A 22353-nucleotide genomic window follows, 5' to 3' on the forward strand; every position below is an offset into this window, starting at 1 on the left:
TATTCCATTCAAAACAATCAATTACACAATTATGATGGTCATAAGGAGTTGAGTATGAGCCACATTTCAGGTTTTTGCAACAAAGAACTTCCAACGATCAGAGATCTACAGTGCTCTTCATTGCACATAGAGGAGACTGAGCACTTTGTTCTATTATGGTCTAATATTAGGTGTACTTGCCAACGATAGGAGGTGGCTAAATACAAACTAATATGGACTTTGAGTATTGTAGTATCCGATACTAATGCTTGTTCCACAATGCATCGCCAATACTGAGAAAGAGTTATACAGACCAGTGTCTTCATTGAACTCAGGAGAATCTGGAGGCTCTAATGACAGACATAAATATACAGAAACAAGGCTAATTCAGCTAACTTCCAATAGATAATTTTCTGATTGAATTAGATTTAGCTCATATTCATGTTGTAATACAAATTCTGCAAATTAACTTGGAAACTGCAAATTAACAAGGAAAGTGTTTCTGAATAAGAGAAATTTGTTAACATTGAGTATAGATTTAAGTGTCACAAAGTCGTTTCTGAAAGTATTTGTATGGAGTGTAGCCATGTATGGAAGTGAAACATGGACAATAAATAGTTTGGACAAGAAGAGGATGGAAGCTTTCGAAATGTGGTGCTACAGAAGAATGCTGAAGATTTGATGGGTAAATCACAAATTAATGAACTACTGTCATTCAATGAGTTATGTTCATTCAGTCAGTTTTAGATATGTTGTCATTATGTACAAACACTGTGTTACTCAGCTAACATCCGTCATTACACAAGTAAAGTTATTATCTTAGTCAGCTAATACATAAAGTTTCATGTCAGCAGTCTGCAAAGAGTAGTAGTGTGTATTCAGTCACTGTCATGCCATAATTTTACACAGTCATTTGTGTAAGCTTCAAGTAAACATTAACTGCAAAGTATGTACATAACTGAGACTCATCCTAGAGGATAGCTGTTTAGTGATCTTTATTATTCCAAGTATGAGTTAGATACATAAAAACTGATGACCATCAATATAGCTAGTCAAAATAAAATAGCATAAAATTAAAATCTGTTTCAATGTTGTGTAAAGTTATTTAAAATTAGTTCAAGCTCCCAGCAATCAACAATAGAACTTCAGAAAAAGAGGAAGGTTTGTGACAAACCACTCATTAATTCAAGACAGTAAACTTACAAGCTGAGTACAGGTTTGACACAATATGTGATATCAGTTCATTTGATCATGGCCATATAGCGGGTACATGACACATAGGACACCCTATCACAGTGGTCATGCAGATGCTGAGAATCTCATAAGCCAAAGCGTCAAGGGTGGACCATGAGTAGGTGACCTTCATTCAATGATAACTGTGTGGCCACCAAGAATCAACACCCATGAACAATAAAAATATTCTGTTAACAGGTATCAATGTTGTCTACCACAAATTATAACAGTAAATAAAATAGAAAGAAACTTCCACATGGGAAAAAATATATTAAAAACAAAGATTCCAAGACTTACCAAACGGGAAAGTGCCAGTAGACAGGCACAATAAAATAACACACAAACACACACACACAAAATTTGAGCTTTCGCAACCGGCAGCTGCTTCGTCAGGAAAGAGGGAAGGAAAAGGAAAGATGAAAGGATGTTGGTTTTAAGGGAGAGGGTAAGGAGTCATTCCAAACCCGGGAGCGGAAAGACTTACCTTAGGGGGAAAAAAGACAGGTATACACTCGCGCACATGCACACACACACACACACACACACACACACACACACACACACACACAGACACAAGCAGGTATGTCCGCTTGTGTCTGTATATGCACAAATGGATATGTGTGTGTGTGTGTGTGTGTGTGTGTGTGTGTGTGTGTGTGTGTGTGCGTGAGTGTATACCTGTCCTTTTTTCCCCCTAAGGTAAGTCTTTCCGCTCCCGGGATTGGAATGAATCCTTACCCTCTCCCTTAAAACCCACATCCTTTCATCTTTCATTTTCCTTCCCTCTTTCCTGACGAAGCAGCCGCCGGTTGCGAAAGCTCAAATTTTGTGTGTGTGTGTTTGTGTGTTACTTTATTGTGCCTGTCTACTGGCGCTTTCCCACTTGGTAAGTCTTGGAATCTTTGTTTTTAATATACAAATTATAACAGTTAATACATGTTCACAGTGCAGCATTTGGTGCACAATAATCACAACCACTATGCAACTAACCATTTGGTTGCACCCTGTAAGTCAAGGGCCAAAAGATTACCTCAATTGCAGGATCTTGGCTGTTCCAAGAATGGGAAAAAGTCACCTGCACTGCACTGTCATGGTAGACACTAGTACATACTTATGATACAGTATGAGTGCACAGAAAGACACTGAGAGCAACATAACCTTCCAGCCCACAGGAAAGTTGTGGAAGTATTCTCATGCACAGATCTTCATAAACTTCAGACTGGTGTATGGCCTCTCAGGTCTCCTGATCTCATCACTTAACATATGTGGAATGTTACTGAGTGAAATGTGGGCACCTTGGAAATCACCAGATGTTAATTAGTATGCTTCCCCAAATCTTTTAGCACTTCATGGAATACACACTTACATTATCAGTACAAAAGATGGTACTACCTATTGTTATGTAAGTGTAACTTATCTGTCCAGTCTCCTGCCACTTTCCTAAGTCTGTCCATATGGCCACAACAAGAGTATTTTCCTTGTAACTCAGTACCACACAGTACAGGAGCAACCGAATTACATTCACCACCAGGGTTTCGACTACCTCTCACCATGCCCTGAAATAAAAAATGCCCTGGCCACTATCCTTCCCACCCCTTCCACAGTGGTATTCTGCCATCCTCTGAACTTACAAAATATACTCATCCATCCCGATATAACCCCTACTCCAAACCCCATACTTCATGGCTCATATCCCTGTAATAGACCTACAAGAAAATGCAAGACCTGTCCCATACATTCTCTCACCACTACCCACTCCAGTCTGCTCACTTACATCACCTGTCTCATCAAAGGCAGAGCTACCTGCGAAACCAGTCACGTGATCTACAAGCTAAGCTGCAACCACTCTGCTGCATTCTATGTGGGCATGACAACCATCAAGCTGTCTGTCCACATGAATGACCACCAACAAACTGTGGACAAGAAACAACTGGACCACCCTGTAGCTGAGCACACCATTCAATGAGACATTCTTCATTTCAATGACTCCTTCACAGCCTGTACCAAATAGATCCTTCTCACTAACATCAGCTTTCCTAACTGCACTGGTTGGAACTCTCCCTGCAATATATCCTGCCTTTCATAACCCACCTGGCCCTCAACCTCCATTAGTCATTGTCCTTACCATCCAGCCCTTCCCTGTTCCCATTCCAGCTCTACACAGCCATCTATTCCACCAGTGCATCCCGTCTTCTTACATCTGTCCTTTTCTGTTACCCCCCCCCCCCATCTCCCCCCCCCCCTTTCTCTAACCTCCCGACTGCACTTAGCAGCCCTACCCTCTCTCCACTTCATCCCTACACACTCCCCAGCAGCACTTCATCATCCCCCACTCCTACCCTGTTATCTCTCGCCCTCCTCACCCAATCTCCTCCTTAGCCCCACCCAGCCAAATCTCTCACGATGCACTGCTGCTGCAGTACACAGTGTGGTTTCAGCTGCCAGAGACAGCAGTCATATGTGTGTGAGATGCATTTGCTTGTATGAGCTTATTTTGTGGCAGACTTTTTGTTGTGCCTATGTGCAACTCAGCATCTCTGCTATATGGTGAGTAGCAACTATCCTTTTCTTAATATTGTACGTTGCATCCTGGTTTTTGCATTGCTTGATTTTTACCTGATGGCTTTTCTTCCATCCTAAGCCAGTGCTGTTCTCCTTTGTTACTATTTCCAATGCTGTACTATACTCAATGTCTGTCCTTCATACTCTTCTTTCCTGTGTTTCTCTTCTCGACTTACAAACTTCACTGTGAGTTCTACTTACAAGCGCACAACAGACTGCTACAAGAGCATGCTAATTGTTGATGTAGCATTGTACAGCCCACATTACTCCCACTGATATAATTAATCCTATACCTTCAAATTAATCACTCTCCCTGTGTCACTCCCAGTATTTTCATGTTTTATTTCCCATACCTTTCTGTTGCCACAAAATCTTGTATCTCATCTTACAAACACCTCCCCACTCCCACCCTTTCTCCATTCTATAGCAGTTTGCACCCACTATTTCACCTCATCCAGTCACATCTGTCATCCGCATTCTTCACACTTATCAATCCTCAGACCTGCTACCCACAGTAAAATAATTTTTTTATTTGTATCTTTTTCTTTAATCTCACTGTAACTTCATGCAAATTTTAGAGAGTTTTCGCCTTTCACTATTGTCAGTCCCTCAGATTTCATATTTCTAATCCATTTAATCCTTCTTGTAATTTTTCCTGTGTGTGTGGGCGTACTTTTGAGAATTTTTTCGTGTGTAATTCTACATTATTTACATAATTTTTAGGGTTTTTCTCCAACACCATGGATCCTTGCTCCTTCCATCTGCATCAATACACAAAATGTTCCTTATCCCTAGCTATAAGCCCATCCCACATACTGTTTCTGCATTGTTGTTTGGCTCATAGAATCCCCCCCCCCCCCCCAAATTGTCTTACCACCAAATTACCCATCTCTGGCTGCCACCCCTCCTTATTACCTGCATCTGTTCAGATTCCACAAATTCTTAGCCCACACCAACATAGTCCCGCAGAACCACATCAACCAATCACAAACCTCCTTGCAGTACCTTCTCTTCATCTGTAAATTTCTCCTACAATGTAATCCCAAGTTAATGGAACCCATTGTTTTACAATGAATCTCTTGCCCTCCAGCAGCTAGGGCAACATGCACAATTCCATCTCAAAAAACTCTCCATCCTGCTCACGTCCTACTTCTGCCTTGGAGTACCACTATCCACCTCCTCTACAACAATCTCCAAACCTACCCCATGTCCCCTAATAGCTGACAAACCCGGTCTCGCAGAACTGCTACATTTACATCACCATCCAGAACTCCCTCCTGCCACCACACAGAATCTAGAACCAAAACAGACCCGAAACACTGTCATGAACTTTTCCTCCAGAAGCCTTAGCCCCATAGAAATAACAGTCCTTTCGAAAAGGCTTCACCTTTTGCTCCACTCCCAAATTCAATCACACAGGAATTATTAGAGACATTCTCTTCTTCTACCGGTCCCTACAATGGAAAAACTTTTTTGCGAGCAACCCTACCGATCAGACTCAACCAGAGACTAACTCACTTCACTCCTCCATCCAACCGTGATTCACCCCCACTGCTCCCAAATCACTCCTTGTTGACTTTCCAGAATTTCTTAACCTTTAACCTTGCCTCAACATTATTCCTCAAATCACTAAAGATGCAAACTAACCTTACATATGTGGAAAGAACAGCAGTCCACCATCTAAAAACTTATCCCAACCTTATAATCCTACCTGCAGACAAAGGCTCCACCACTGCTGTTTTGAACAGCCAGGATTACCTGGCAGAAGGACTCTCCCAGCTGTCTGATGGGTCCACCTGCAAACCTTGTCACAATGACCCCATTCCAGAAACCTAGCAGGACCTTCAGTCTCTCCTCAAGTCCTTAGGCCCATCCCAGAACTTCTCCCTGGAGTTCACTCTTCATTTCAATGTCTGCTTCACAGCCTGCATCATATGGATCCCACTCACCAACACCAGATTTTTCTGAATTGCACAGGTGGCAACCCTCCTTGCAATATATCCTGGCCTCAACCACCATTAGTCATTGTCCTCACCCATCCAGCCCCTTCCCTATTCTCATTCCAGAGCACTACACACTGCTCTAATCCACCAGCACACCCAGTGGTTTTACTTGTCTCCTTTGCCTCTACCCCATCCCTGTCCCCTCCCCTCCATCTATCCTACCGGTTGCACTCAGCTGCCCTAACCTGTCTCCACCTTGTCGCTGCTTGCTCCTCCTCAGTACTTCAATGTCCCCCACTCCTTCCCCATTATCTCCCTCCCTGCTGCAGCCTCCTCCTTACACCCAGATAGTAAGTAGCCTCTTCTATCATGCACTATTGCTGCAGCTCATGTGTGGCTTCAGCTGGCAGAGACTGCAGTCACGTGTGTGTGAGTTGCATTTGTGTGTGTGTGTGTGTGTGTGTGTGTGTGTGTGTGTGTGTGTGTGTGGTGTGTTATCTATTTTTGGCTGAAAGCTTATTTGTGACAGTTTTTTTGTTGTGCCTATCTGTGTTTCAGCATCTCCGCTATATGGTGAGTAGCCACTGACCTTTTCTTGATATTGTTACATTCCATTCTGGGTTTTCCATTGCATGATTTTTGTCTCTAAGTTTCTTATAAGTGTATTCAAGCAAAAGTACACTACAGTGACTCAGAAAAAAACAAGATTGCCCACATTACTAAAGAACTATTTGTTGTGGGACGTTACAGCTGTTTTCTTATCTTTAGCTGTGTCCTTACTTTGTGCAAAGTTTTATTAAAATTTAGCAACCCAGTGGTAGTATACAATGAAAGCTTTCAGGACGAGATGTCTGTTGGTTGTATGGTCATGGTTCAAGAAAATTTTTAGTGTTTTCTTTTGACACTGTCTTCCTCCCAGTTGGCTACAATGGGATGATCAATTTTATGAGTAATCCATTAGGTCTTATGACACAATTTTTGCATGGAAAAATTTGAACAGTCAGCTCCAGAAAAGAAAATAAGAAACCATGTCCATGGTATTGATTTATGGTAGATACATTCATGGTTTGATCACATGGTAAAAAAGCTTTAGAAGAATTCTTTTGTTGCCTAAAAGATATAAATCCAAATATTTAGTTTACCATGGAAATGGAATATTTCTTGGATGTTTTAGTTATGAGATAGGTTGGTGGATGGTTGAAACATAAAGTGTTTTGGAAAGTCATGCATACAGACAGATTTTTCCATAAGGACTCCAATCATCATCCTCCACAAAGGAGTGACGTCATTGAAAGCCCTCTTGACAGAGCCAAAAGAATTTGCGTGCTGAAACATCCAGATGTTAAATTAAAATGTTTGAAGCAGGCTTTGGAGAAAAATGGCTATTCAGGCAAAGAACCCCCCTGAATAAATAACACTAGGCCAAAGGGCAACAATAAAACTCAGGTGGTTTCTGTTCCCCTTATCAAAAAGTAACTGACCAACTAAGAAAATATGTGAAGCACTCCGGTCTGTAAAGGATAAATGCTCTCCTTTGTTGGCATGTAGGGTGTATAAGGATTCAGAGTACACATTGGAGCTACCGAGAGAAGCACTGAGTGAACATGAAAGTCTCTGTGGACTAGAGAAAACAGAAAAATCTGCTGTACCAAAGCAAGCTCTTTAGTCAGGAAATCATTAAGTGAAGTTTTCTGAAATCGTAATTTTATTGACAATGACGAACTATTATCCATAGTTGTATAGAGAAGACATTAAAATACATAAGTGAGGGGGTAATTTTAACAGAAAACAGGAACAAATAAAACTCGATGATGTACAGACAATGGCTCTGCAGAACTGATAGCTCAGTTTCTATCACTGACATGAGACAATCAATAGCTATGCTTTATCTCTGAGAAGGATTATTTCTTCAGATCATGTGTAAAATTGAACATGCCCATTTTACACAGTATTTATGTCACTCTCTGGCATCCAAATTGTTATTTGGCAAGACCCACCATCTCCAGCAGCACCCCCAAAATGTCCACTGCAGCTCTGGATGAAACGACAGGAACCAAAAAGTTTCTTTGGCCATGGCTATGCAACCCAGAAGCCTCACCAGCAATGAACAGTAGTTGATGACATGTTTACTTTCACTATGATATATGTTCTGCCAGAAAGAGAAGTGCTTCTCTTGCACAAATCCACAGAAAAACACATGTAGCAATGATTTGATCAGTGGCAGGAATGAATATAGAAATTACAAACTCAAATTAGTTCTAAGTGCATATATCTGGAAATAACACAAATTTGTTTCATGTACATGTATTTTCTACCACAATGTAAGCATACACCACTATCACACAACTTGTTAACTGGCAATAACTTGGCTGAATCAAACACTGGAAAATCCAGGATGGAATGTAACAATATTATGAAAAGGAATGTTGCTACTCACCATACAGCATACAGCGGAGATGCCGTGTCACAGATAGGCACAACAAAAAGACTGTCACAAATATTGTCCAGCAAGGCCTTCGTCAAAAATACTTCTATACAACAGATACACACACACACACACACACACACACACACGTAATCGCAACCCACACACACATGACTGCAGTCTCAGGCAACTGTATCCACACAGTGTGGCTGAAAGTTAACTTTTTGACAGCCTTTCTGTTGTGCCTTTCTGTGGCTCAGTACCTTCGCTGTATGCTAAGTTGCAGCTATCCTTTTCATTATATTATTACATTCTATCTTGGATTTCTCATTGGTTGACTGATACATGAATTTTATTTTTACTGTACACTATGAGTAACACAGTCTCTATTTCTATGTCTGTGACCAGCTCATAATTCGTGTGTTATGCTTTAATATCTTCACTCATGTTATTGTGCCAGAAGGATACATGCTGTTCACTGTCAGCTGAAACTTGAAAGTTTTACATTGCTTCTTTTGAAAGTAGAATTTGTGGCTGGTGAAGACTGTCAAGCTGTTCAACTCACATTTTGCAATTTATATTTGGAATCAATTTATATTTGGAATTTTGTGTCATAGAAAATTGAAATGTGTTAATGAACTGATGTGAGAAATTAGTTACAAAAATCTTTTGAAGTGAAGTTTAACTTTTACTTTATTTAACTATGTAATACCACTTTTATATCTAAAAACAAAGTTGTAAATAAAATAGAAAGAAACTTCCACATGGGAAAAATATATTAAAAACAAACATTCCAAGACTTACCAAGCGGGAAAGTGAGAGCAGACAGGCACAATGAACAAAACACACAAACACACACACAGAATGGAATGACTCCTTACCCTCTCCCTTAAAACCCACATCCCTTCGTCTTTCCCTCTCCTTCCCTCTTTCCTGAAGAAGCAACCATCGGTTGCAAAAGCTAGTAATTCTGTGTGTGTGTTTGTGTGTTTTGTTCATTGTGCCTGTCTGCCGGCACTTTTCCGCTTGGTAAGTCTTGGAATCTTTGTTTTTAATATAAAAACAAAGTTGATGTGACTTACCAAACAAAAGCGCTGGCAGGTCAATAGATACACAAACAAACACAAACATACACACAAAATTCAAGCTTTCACAACCAACAGTTGCTTCTTCAGGAAAGAGGGAAGGAGAGGGAAAGACGAAAGGATGTGGGTTTTAAGGGAGAGGGTAAGGAGTCATTCCAATCCCATGAGCGGAAAGACTTACCTTAAGGGGAAATAAGGACAGGTATACACTCGCCCACACACACACACACACACACACACACACACACACACACACACACACACATATCCATCCGCACATACACACACACACACACACACACACACACACACATATCCATCCGCACATACACAGACACAAGCAGACATTTGTAAAGGCAAAGAGTTTGGGCAGAGATGTCAGTCGAGGCGGAAGTAGAACAGGCAAAGATGTTGTTGAAAGACAGGTGAGGTATGAGTGGCGGCAACTTGAAATTAGCAGAGGTTGAGGCCTGGTGGATAACGAGAAGAGAGGATATACTGAAGGACAAGTTCCCATCTTCAGAGTTCTGACAGATTGGTGTTAGTGGGAAGTATCCAGATAACCCAGACGGTGTAACACTGTGCCAAGATGTGCTGTCCGTGCACCAAAGCATGTTTAGCCACAGGGTGATCCTCATTACCAACAAACACTGTCTGCCTGTGTCCATTCATGCGAATGGACAGTTTGTTGCTGGTCATTCCCACATAGAAAGCTTCACAGTGTAGGCAGGTCAGTTGGTAAATCACTTGGGTGCTTTCACACGTGGCTCTGCCTTTGATCATGTACACCTTCTGGGTTACAGGACTGTAGTAGGTGGCGGTGGGAGGGTGCATAGGACAGGTTTTATACTGGGGGCGGTTATAAGGGTAGGAGCCAGAGGGTAGGGAAGGTTGTTTGGGGATTTCATCTGTGTATGTGCGGATGGATATGTGTGTGTGTGCGAGTGTATACCTGTCCTTTTTTCCCCTTAAGGTAAGTCTTTTCGCTCCCGGGAGTGGAATGACTCCTTACCCTCTCCCTTAAAACCCACATCCTTTCGTCTTTCCCTCTCCTTCCCTCTTTCCTGAAGAAGCAACTGTTGGTTGCGAAAGCTTGAATTTTGTGTGTATGTTTGTGTTTGTTTGTGTATCTATCGACCTGCCAGTGCTTTTGTTTGGTAAGTCACATCAACTTTGTTTTTAGATATATTTTTCCCACATGGAATGTTTCCCTCTATTACATAAAACCATTTTTACTGTGACAATAATGCAAAGTTATGAGTCTTAAAGACATAATGGTAATATAAGAATCACTGTGTTTGATGTGAAGTCAATAAATGACTGTAAATATGCATCTTATACACATATTTTCGCTTCTGAATTATAAACCAGATCATACCACCTAGATGTCATTTATTGTTCAGTGAGCCACTTCTTTGCTGAGCAGCAATAAAAAAGCAGGTGCTTTGCGAACACATTTTTCATTCTGTCACCTCTCACTGATATTTTTGATGCTTTACATTAGCAATAGAACAGCTCAAAAAGTTCACTTCAGTTATTAACATTTTTCAGTGTTCCACATCAAGTGGTTATACATTATTACACATTACTGAATGAAGGGTGATCACAACATCTATTCCTTATGCTAAGTGAAATATTGGATACAATTTTTACCCACTAAACTACTCACTTTGCAGTAGGAAACACGTTTTTTATTTTGTGAAGCTCTCGTTCACCATCAAAAGTCATTAGATCAACACCTACAGCTGCTGCATGGCGAAGGTGGGATAATGGTTTTGCAGGATGTGCAAAAATTATGCGACTTGGATCCACACCAACAGACAGAACTTTATTGATTTCAGCCTATAACAAACCAACATGACAAAGTTAATCTCCACACCACTGTATTCTGTGAATTTTAAATCAAAGAGAACCTCCATAAACACAAAATGTATTTAAAAAAAGGTATAAAACATTCCTTGTTGCAGTTGTTACCAATAATGTTGAAAAACATCTTTATGATAGACATAGTTTTTGAGTACAATATTGTCAAATTATGAGGCAGAATTGCTGGCCAGTATTTGTCTTGAGAAGAGAAAATGTGTAGTACTGTGAAGAGAAACACATACTAATAAAAGTGGCATACTACCTAGCTTTCAGAACTAGTTCCTCCTTCGAGGAGGTGAGAGGAATATGGTGGGGAAGGTTAAAAAGGAAGGTTGGGCTCTCGGTCCCCTGGATGAGAGAGACCTGTCCACAGTGAGGTTGAGCACAGACAAAGATATTTAACATTATTTTTAGCAAGTTTAATTTTTCTGTAAGTAGCTTTGAATTTTACAAATTCTCATTTTTGCATTTGTATTTTGTAGACGGTTGTAATGCTGATAGTTCTACTTTCAATTTATGAATTTTTTGCAAAACTAATGGAATAAGGACATGATAATTTGATGTTACAATTAGTAATGATGTACTTAAATTAAGGCAAAAATGTTCAGAGTAACTTCACCAGAAAAGTCTTCATTTTTATACTTAAATATGAATCAGTTCTATAACACAACATTTTATTTGTCAACAATACCTATTTTTATTTATGTAAATGTTGCCAATGGGCACCAGTGTGGGGAGCCGGACTCGGGTATCACGGGGATGTCAACCTCGTCCCGTCTGTCCCCAGATCGGTCTGCCGCTGTGGTTGCCCCGGTTGCTGCCCGCAGTGGGGCTGAGCCCTCGCCTGTGGTTGATTGGGAGGTCGTTCCAAGGCATGGCAGGCAGCGAAAGGCGTCCCCGGAGGCTGATCAGAAAGCCTCCCCGGTGCGTCTGACAAACAGGTTTCAGGCACTGTCTCTGGCTGAGCCAGATGCAGCTGCCTGCCCTGTTTCAGAGGATCATTCTCAGCCTTCAAGGTCCGGGCAATCGCAGAGGGTGGGCTTACTGGTAGTTGGGAGCTCCAATGTTAGGCGCGTAATGGGGCCCCTTAGGGATACGGCGGCTAAGGAGGGGAAGAAATCCAGTGTGCACTCTGTGTGCATTCCGGGAGGAGTCATTCCTGATGTGGAAAGGGTCCTTCCGGATGCCATGAAGAGCACAGGGTGCAGCCAGCTGCAGGTGGTGGCACATGTCAGCACTAATGACGTGTGTCACTTTGGATCTGAGGAAATTCTCTCTGGATTCCAGCGGCTATCTGATTTGGTGAAGGCTGCCGGTCTTGCTTACGAGATGAAGGCAGAGCTCACCATCTGCAGCATCGTTGACAGAACCGACTGCGGACCTTTGGTGCAGAGCCGGGTGGAGGGTCTGAATCAGAGGCTCAGACGGTTTTGCGACCGTATTGGCTGCAGATTCCTTGACTTGCGCCATAGGGTGGTGGGGTTTCGGGTTCCGCTGAATAGGTCAGGAGTTCACTACACTCAGCTGGCGGCTACACGGGTAGCGGAGGCTGTGTAGCGTGGACTGGGCAGTTTTTTAGGTTAGAAGGACTCGGGAAAGTGCGGGATGGGCTGCAATGTCAAAGGGTGCTTGGCAATTACAGGACGTGCTTGGATCAAGGAACAGTCGGAATTATAGTTGTAAATTGTTGTAGTTGCACTGGAAAAGTCCCTGAGCTTCAAGCGCTAATAGAAAGCACAGAAGCTGATATTGTTATAGGTACAGAAAGCTGGCTAAAGCCTGAAATAAGTTCTGCAGAAATTTTTACGAAGTCTCAGACGGTGTTCAGGAAAGATAGATTAGGCAGAATTGGTGGTGGAGTGTTTGTGTCTGTCAGTAGTGGTTTATCTTGTAGTGAAGTCGAAGTAGATACTCCGTGCGAATTGGTGTGGGTGGAGGTTATACTTAACAGCCGAATTAAGTTAATAATTGGCTCCTTCTACCTACCCCCAGACTCCGATGATACAGTTGCAGAACAGTTCAGAGAAAGTTTGAGTCTCGTAACAAATAAATACCCCACTCATACGGTTATAGTTGGTGGGGACTTCAACCTACCCTCGGTATGTTGGCAAAAATACTTGTTCAAAACCGGTGGTAGGCAGAAAACGTCTTCCGAGATTGTCCTAAATGCATTCTCCGAAAATTATTTCGAGCAGTTAGTCCACGAACCCACACGAATTGTAAATGGTTGCGAAAACACACTTGACCTCTTGGCCACAAACAATCCAGAGCTGATAGAGAGCATCATGACTGATACAGGGATTAGTGATCACAAGGTCATTGTAGAGGCTCAATACCATTTCTTCCAAACCCATCAGAAACAAACGCAAAATAATTTTATTTAAAAAAGCAGATAAAGTGCCACTAGAAGCCTTCCTAAAAGACAATTTCCATTCCTTCCGAACTGACTATGCGAATGTAGACGAGATGTGGCTCAAATTCAAAGATATAGTAGCAACAGCAATTGAGAGATTCATACCTCATAAATTGGTAAGAGATGGAACGGATCCCCCGTGGTACACAAAAAAGGTCCGAACGCTGTTGCAGAGGTAACGGAAAAAGCATGCGAAGTTCAGAAGAACGCGAAATCCCGAAGATGGGATAAAATTTACAGACGCGCGAAATTTGGCACGTACTTCGATGCGAGATGCCTTTAATAGGTTCCACAACGAAACATTGTCTCGAAATTTGGTAGAAAATCCGAAGAAATTCTGGTCGTATGTAAAGTACACAAGCGGCAAGACGCAGTAAATACCTTCGCTGCGCAGTGCCGATGGTACTGTTATCGACGACTGTGCCGCTAAAGCGGAGTTATTGAACACAGTTTTCCGAAATTCCTTCACCAGGGAAGACGAATGGAATATTCCAGAATTTGAAACACGAACATCCGCTAGCATGAGTTTCTTAGAAGTAGATACCTTAGGGGTTGCGAAGCAACTCAAATCGCTTGACACGGGCAAGTCTTCAGGTCCAGATTGTATACCGATTAGGTTCCTTTCAGATTACGCTGATACTATAGCTCCCTACTTAGCACTCATATACAACCGCTCGCTCACCGATAGATCTGTACCTACAGATTGGAAAATTGCGCAGGTCGCACCAGTGTTCAAGAAGGGTAGTAGGAGTAATACATTTAACTACAGACCTATATCATTGACGTCGGTTTGCAGTAGGGTTTTGGAGCATATACTGTATTCAAACATTATGAACCACCTCGAAGGGAACGATCTATTGACACGTAATCAGCATGGCTTCAGAAAACATCGCTCTTGTGCAACGCAGCTAGCTCTTTATTCGCACGAAGTAATGGCCGCTATCGACAGGGGATCTCAAGTTGATTCCGTATTTCTAGATTTCCGGAAAGCTTTTGACACCGTTCCTCACAAGCGACTTCTAATCAAGTTGCGGAGCTATGGGGTATCATCTCAGTTGTGCGACTGGATTCGTGATTTCCTGTCAGGAAGGTCGCAGTTTGTAGTAATAGACGGCAAATCATCGAGTAAAACTGAAGTGATATCAGGTGTTCCCCAGGGAAGGGTCCTGGGACCTCTACTGTTCCTGATCTATATAAATGACCTGGGTGACAATCTGAGCAGTTCTCTTAGACTGTTCGCAGATGATGCTGTAATTTACCGTCTAGTAAGGTCATCCGAAGACCAGTATCAGCTGCAAAGCGATTTAGAAAAGATTGCTGTATGGTGTGTCAGTTGGCAGTTGACGCTAAATAACGAAAAGTGTTAGATGATCCACATGAGTTCCAAAAGAACTCCGTTGGAATTCGATTACTCGATAAATAGTACAATTCTCAAGGCTGTCAATTCAACTAAGTACCTGGGTGTTAAAATTACGAACAACTTCAGTTGGAAGGACCACATAGATGATATTGTTGGGAAGGCGAGCCAAAGGTTGCGTTTCATTGGCAGGACACTTAGCAGATGTAACAAGTCCACTAAAGAGACAGCTTACACTACACTCGTTCGTCCTCTGTTAGAATATTGCTGCGCGGTGTGGGATCCTTACCAGGTGGGATTGACGGAGGACATCGAAAGGGTGCAAAAAAGGGCAGCTCATTTTGTATTATCGCATTATAGGGGAGAGAGTGTGGCAGATATGATACACGAGTTGGGATGGAAGTCATTACAGCATAGACGTTTTTTGTCGCCAACTTTCTCTTCCGAATGCGAAAATATTTTGTTGAGCCCAACCTACATAGGTAGGAATGATCATCAAAATAAAATAAGAGAAATCAGAGCTCGAACAGAAAGGTTTAGGTGTTCGTTTTTCCCGCTCGCTGTTCGGGAGTGGAATAGTAGAGAGATAGTATGATTGTGGTTCGATGAACCCTCTGCCAAGCGCTTAAATGTGAATTGCAGAGTAGGCATGTAGATGTAGATGTAGATGTAGATGTAGATGTAGATGTAAATAGTCTGATAAAGCTATTGCCCCCCAAAAACCTCTTATTATGTTAAAATTCTTTTTACATCTAGTTACACAGTGTACAGGAAGGTTGACATAAGTAACCTTCATTAAGTATAAAGCACACAATATTTCAGTAGATTAATTAACACATTCTTTTGAACAAATTCATACAGTTGTAAATGTTATCTTATCAGTAATGTGAATTAACAAACAAAATTCCCACTTATTACAGTTTCAATCATTGCATGTAATTTTGTGGTTAAAATCATTGTTGAAAGGAAAATATCATGTAAGCATTGTTCTAACATTAATGAACAATAATTTGTTTGATCATCTTTATGCAGGCAAATGGCCAATCATGGCAAATACACCCACAAGACACCCCAGAGTTTGACACAATTTATTATGAGTGGGATTCCATCAACAATTTCATATAATTGGATTATGTTGCATAGCCAATTCAAAATTCTCACCGTAATTCTATCTGTAGCCATAAAATGATAGATAATAACTGAAAAAACACTTTGATATGTGTGCATTTAATCTAGCTTGTCCCAGGTAATACTTGTTATACTAAAGACTTCAATTACTGTAATAATTAAATTAGCCAAATATACTGGTTTCAGCTGAAGTGTCAATTCTAGATTCCTTTAAATTTCTGCCTATGGCTGGATGCATTAGACATTAATTTCTTGTGATTTATAATGAGTAAACTATTACATCAGCTACTCCAAAAGTAATCAGCTACACCAAAATTAATTTTTTTGAAATAGTAAGCTGTACTATGGAAACAGTTTTGCAGTAGGATAGTCAACACATGGTACTGTTAGGCACCGTACTGCCAATAATAATATATATAGGCCACAGATTTTAATTTTTGCTAATGTACAGAGAGCACCCATGAATTTTTATTCTAGTAAGTATACTAGATCAGTAAATGTGAACCAATACATGGTAAAAAAGAAAAATTTCAATCTTAAACACTCTTTTTTTCCTCAAATTACTTTTTTCTCCAGGAGATGCTCCAACCTCCAACCTCTAGTACTGCTGCATAGTTGGCATCATCAAAGAAGTCTTAAGATGTTTAGTCTGACAAAACAACATTGCTATACACACTCAAACACCTTGACATACCAGACAAACGTCCATGCACTCATCATTGTTTGGCTGTCATCTTATGGCTGTAGCTCCACAATGGTGCATTTTTGACCTACGTTATTTGGAAAACTATGTTTGATTTCACTTTCCCTTTTCTGACCTTACAACCAGATTATTTTTCTCCACCATGTATAAAATTCTAAAAAAAAAAAAAAAAAAATAGTGATTTGAAGAAACTTTCCTGCTGTAGTTGATCATATCCATCACAACAATTACATCTACATTTATACAATGGACATTAAACTACTATGTGACACAGAGTATGAGCAAATTAACTATCTGTTATCCAAGTTTCCTTTACAGTGTATCAGGAATTCTTACAATGGTGCCAAGAGAAAGAGAATACCTCGAACATAAATACCTTGAAGACACATGTTTAGTGTGTTTAATACATTTGACAAGCTCCAAGCAATATTTAAAAGTGCAATACAATAAATGATGCAAAATTATTGACTGTGTCATGAGAATGACAAAAACCATGCTCTGCACACAAAAAATCTCTAAGAACAAAGCAAAGTCAATTTCAGGAATTATTAAGCATGTAACACACACATTCAAGGCACTTCAACTCTCTGATGATAGCATCAGTGAATCACATTAAATCCAAGTCAGTCGCACTAAACACAATTTAGTCTACCTGGCAATAATCGGGAAAAGTGACAAAACTTGGGACATTGCAAGCACATCTATTAGATTTACTTAGGCAAGTACTGTGTACATCACCGTCAAACTTCAGTCTTGCCAGATCAACTGTTAAAGAGACCACAAGAATCATTAGATCACTGAAACACACACACACACACACACACACACACACACACACACACACACAGCTTCCTTGAGTTATTTTTCTAACCAATCAAAAAGTCAAGATTACTCCCTAAAATGATTGAAAAATGCAGAAGCAATATCCAGTTTTTTGCTTCCTCTGTTCTTAAAAAGTTTTGGGAAGTAGCATATTAGATAATAATGAAACATTTTTCTGATTGTAACCTTTCAATAAATCATTGGTTTAACTTCTTTAAGGAATCTCTATAAAGAAAGCAATGCATTATCACACAAGCCTAGTCCTGTTAGAACTAAATAAGAAGAAAATCCTGCTGAGTTTTTTTACAACCTTGCCATGCACATCATTTATGTAGATCACAAAATTTTACTTGTGAAAATTAAACTATTTTAGTGTTTAGTATATTCTGCCTACATCAGTGTAGTTGGTTGGTTGAACTGGGGGAGGAGACAAAACAGCGAGGTAATCAGTCCCATCAGATTAGGGAAGTATGAGGAAGGATGTTGGCCATGCCCTTTCAATGAAATCATCCTGCATTTGCCTGAAGCAATTTAAGGAAATCATGGAAAATCTAAATCAGGATGGCTGGACATGAGTTTGAACCGTCATTCTCACAAATGCGACTCCAGTGTGCTAATCACTGCACCATCTCACTTGGTGTCAGTGTAGTCACATATAAACAGCATATATGACAGCAATGATAGTAAAGTTTGGTGTTCTGCAAAAGATCTGTTGCTTGATACACTGATGTTCTTGACTTACAAAATATGATGTTTGCTAATAACACAAATATACTGACAGAGGTCCAAACACATCCACACGAAACACAGCCAGGAGAATGTTTAAAACATTGTGAGAACGGTTTTACAGCAAACTGATAACTCTGAACACAACAAAAACACATATTGTGCAGACACAGACAACTAAAGTGACCAACTGACACCAAAAGAAGTGCAATACCACCACTGTTTTTGGGCACTAATGTGGAAGCATAGCAATGTAACACTACCTAACCTACCGGCGGCCAGTGAGGGCATGGTGTCAGCACACCAGTCAAGGTAACAGTGCTATTTAGACATTACAAGACAGACTAGGCCTACAATGTGGATCAGCATTGATTAGACTTACTGTGTTGTAGGTTGCATTGGGTGAGGGACAGTGATGTGAGGTCATTGGGAGAAAGTTATCACCAGTGAAGTACTGGTGCAAGATTCATCTGCCTTAAAGTACAAATCAATTGAACTGTGTACAATAACACTGAAGTTTGACTTGCATGATAATATGCTGGTCTCCCTATACAATTTGTACCCTCCACGCTGCCCTCCAATGCTAAATTTGGAATCCCTTGATGCCTCAGAACATGTTCTACCAACCGGTTCCTTTTTCTTGTCAAGTTGTGCCACAAACTCCTCTTCTCCCCAAGTCTATTCAATACCTTCTCATTAGTTAGATGATCTACCCATCTAATCTTCAGCATTCTTCTGTAGAACCACATTTTGAAAGCTTCTATTCTCTTCTTGTCCAAACTAGTTATCATCCATGTTTCACTTCCATACATGGCTACAACCCATACAAATACTTTCAGAAACAACTTCCTGACACTTATCTCTATACTCGATGTTAACAAATTTCTCTTCTTCAGAAACACTTTCCTTTCTATTGCCAGTCTACATTTTATATCCTCTCTACTTCGAACATCGTCAGATATTTTGCTCCCCAAATAGCAAAGCTCATTTACTACTTTAAGTGCCGCATTTCCTAATCTAATTCCCTCTGCATCACCCTACTTAATTCGACTAAATTCCATATCCTCATTTTGCTTTTGTTGATGTTCATCTTATATTCTCCTTTCAAGACACTATCCATTCCGTTCAACTGCTCTTCCACATCTTTTGCTGTCTTTGACAGAATTACAATGTCAAAGTTTTTATTTATTCTCCATGGATTCTAATACCTACTCCAAATTTTCTTTTGTTTCCTTTACTGCTTGCTCAATATACAGATTGAATAACATCGGGGAGAAGCTACAACCCTGTCTCACTCCCTTCCCAACCACTGCTTCCCTTTCAAGCCCCTCAACTCTTATAACTGCCATCTGTTTTCTGTACAAATTGTAAATAGCCTTTCACGCCCTGTATTTTACTCCTGCCACCTTTAGAATTTGAAAGAGAGTATTCTAGCCAACATTTTCAAAAGCTTTCTCTAAGTCTATAAATGCTAGAAATGTAGGTTTGCCTTTCCTTAATCTTTCTTCTAAGATAAGTCGTAGAGTCAATATTGCCTCATGTGTTCCACCATTTCTACGGAATCCAAACTGATCTTCTCCGAGGTCGGCTTCTACCAGTTTTTCCATTCATCTGTAAAGAATTGATATTTGTATTTTGCAGCTTTGACTTATTAAAATGATAGTTAGGTAATTTTCACATCTGTCAACACCTGCTTTCTTTGGGAATGGAATTATTATATTCTTCTTGAAGTCTGAGGGTATTTCACCTGTCTCATACATCTTGCTCACCAGATGGTAGAGTTTTGTCAGGACTGGCTTTCCTAAGGCTGTCAGTAGTTCTAATGGAATATTGTCTACTCCTGGGGTCTTGTTTTGACTCATGTCTTTCAGTGCTCTGTCAAACTCTTCACACAGTATAGTATCTCCCATATCATCTTCATCTACATCCTCTTCAATTTCCATAATATTGTCTTCAAGTACATCACCCTTGTATAGACCCTCTACATACCCCTTCCACCTTTCTGCTTTCCCTTCTTTGCTTAGAACTGGGTTACCATCTGAGCTCTTGATATTCATACAAGTGGTTCTCTTTTCTCCAAAGGTCTCTTTAATTTTCCTGTTGGCAGGATCTATCTAACCCCTAGTGAGATAAGTCTCTACATCCTTACATTTGTCCTATAGCCATTTTGCACTTCCTGTCAATCTTCTTTTTGAGACGTTTGTATTCATTTTTGCCTGCTTTATTTATTGCATTCTTATATTTTCTCCTTTTATCAATTAAATTCAATATTTCTTCTCTTACCCAAGGATTTCCACTAGCCCTCATCTTTTTACCTACTTGATCCTCTGCTGCCTTCACTACTTCATCCCTCAGAGCTACCCATTCTTCTTCTACCGTGTTTCTTTCCCCCATTTGTCATAATTGTTCCCTTATGCTCTTCCTGAAACTCTGTACAACCACTGATTTAGTCAGTTTATCCAGGTCCCATCTCCTTAAATTCCCACCTTTTGCAGTTTCTTCAGTTTTAATCTACAGTTCATAACCAATAGATTGTGGTCAGATTCCACATCTGCCCCTGGAAAAGTCTTCCAATTTAATACCTGGTTCCTAAATCTCTATCTTACCATTATATAATCTATCTGATACCTTGTAGTATCTCCAAGATTCTTCCATGTGTACAACCTTCTTCTATGATTCTTGAACCAAGTGTTAGCTATGATTAAATTATGCTCTATGCAAAAGTCTACCAGACGGCCTCCTCTTTCATTTCTTATCCCCAATCCATATTCACCTACTATGTTTCCTTCTCACCCTTTCCCTACTCTTGAATTCCAGTCACCCATGAATATTAAATTTTCGTCTCCCTTCACTACTTTAGTAATTTCTTTTATCTCATCATACATTTCATCAATCTCTTCGTCATCTGCGGAGCTAGTTGGCATATTACCTTGTACTACTGTAGTAGGCGTGGGCTTCGTATCTATCTTGGCCAGAATAATGTGTTCACTGTGCTGTTTGTAGTAGCTTAACCACATACCTATTTTCCTATACATTATTAAACCTACTCCTGCATTACCCCTATTTGATTTTGTATATATTGATTGACTGATTGATTTTTATTGTTGTAGAGACCTCAGAGATCATCTGAGGCATTACAAAAGTCAATATTACACAGTATAAATGTTACACAAATAATTACAAAAACAAGAAAAATATTACACAATATAAATATTACACAAATAATTATGTTACCTTCACACAAATACAAAACAGAGAAACTCCTGGTACAAATTGATATTACATAGTAAATTTACCCAATTACAGACTTACTCATATATAGAAGCATACAAAAAGTGTAGTCATACCATATTCTTTGCCTCCCTTAATAATTCATCAGTTTCATAAACACTGAGCTCAAGAAGAAATTCTTTTACTTTTTTTCAGAATTGTTGAATTGGAAGAGCCCTGATATGTTGGGGTATGGCATTAAAAAATTTTATGGAGTCGTATAGGAAGCACTTTTGTGTTTTTTTTTTAGTTACATTGGAAAGAAACTAGGTCCTGCTTGTTTCTTGTGTTATAATTATGTCACATGTCATACTGTTGATAACTCGGATAGTTTTCCTTAATATGCATTACACACCATAGTATAAATATTGATGGCAGTGTCATAATCTGTAATTTTTTAAAGCTTGGCCTACAGTGAGCTCTGGGTGCCAAGCTACATATCAGTCTTATTGCCTTCTTTTTGTAGTTTGAAGACATTAGCTGCCTTGCTTTGATGTCTCCACAGTATTGTACCATAGGAAATTTGACTGTGTATTAAAGCAAAATAAACCACTTTAAGTACAGACACGTTTAGACAAAGATGCAGCTTCCTTACATCAAATATTCCTTTGCTAATGCTGCTTCCCACTTTTTCTATATGGCTACCCCAGGATGATTTTGAATCAATTGAGATTCCGAGGATATTAACAGCATTTGAGCTCTGCTCAAGTTCAGTGTTATTATTCCACGATACATACAGGTCTTGTATTTTTTTTCGGTTGACACAAAGGGAATTAGCTTTACACCAATTTTCAACTTTGACAGTGCACTGGTCTGCTTCATATTTCACCTTCTGTGCTGT

The 22353-nt window shown here is 40.0% G+C and overlaps 1 protein-coding gene across 1 annotated transcript in view; it reads right to left on the minus strand.

The window, feature by feature from the left end:
- The window catches only part of LOC126278698 (ornithine decarboxylase-like), a 118380-nt gene that overhangs the window by 33434 nt on the left and 62593 nt on the right, over positions 1 to 22353 (minus strand). Inside the window, exon 5 of the mRNA XM_049978967.1 lies at positions 10897 to 11069. Coding sequence (XP_049834924.1) covers positions 10897 to 11069 — 173 coding nt within the window. The remainder of the gene's footprint in view (positions 1 to 10896; positions 11070 to 22353) is intronic.

This window comes from Schistocerca gregaria, chromosome 6, assembly GCF_023897955.1.
Source record: "Schistocerca gregaria isolate iqSchGreg1 chromosome 6, iqSchGreg1.2, whole genome shotgun sequence".
In the NCBI taxonomy this organism is placed as follows: domain Eukaryota; kingdom Metazoa; phylum Arthropoda; class Insecta; order Orthoptera; family Acrididae; genus Schistocerca; species Schistocerca gregaria.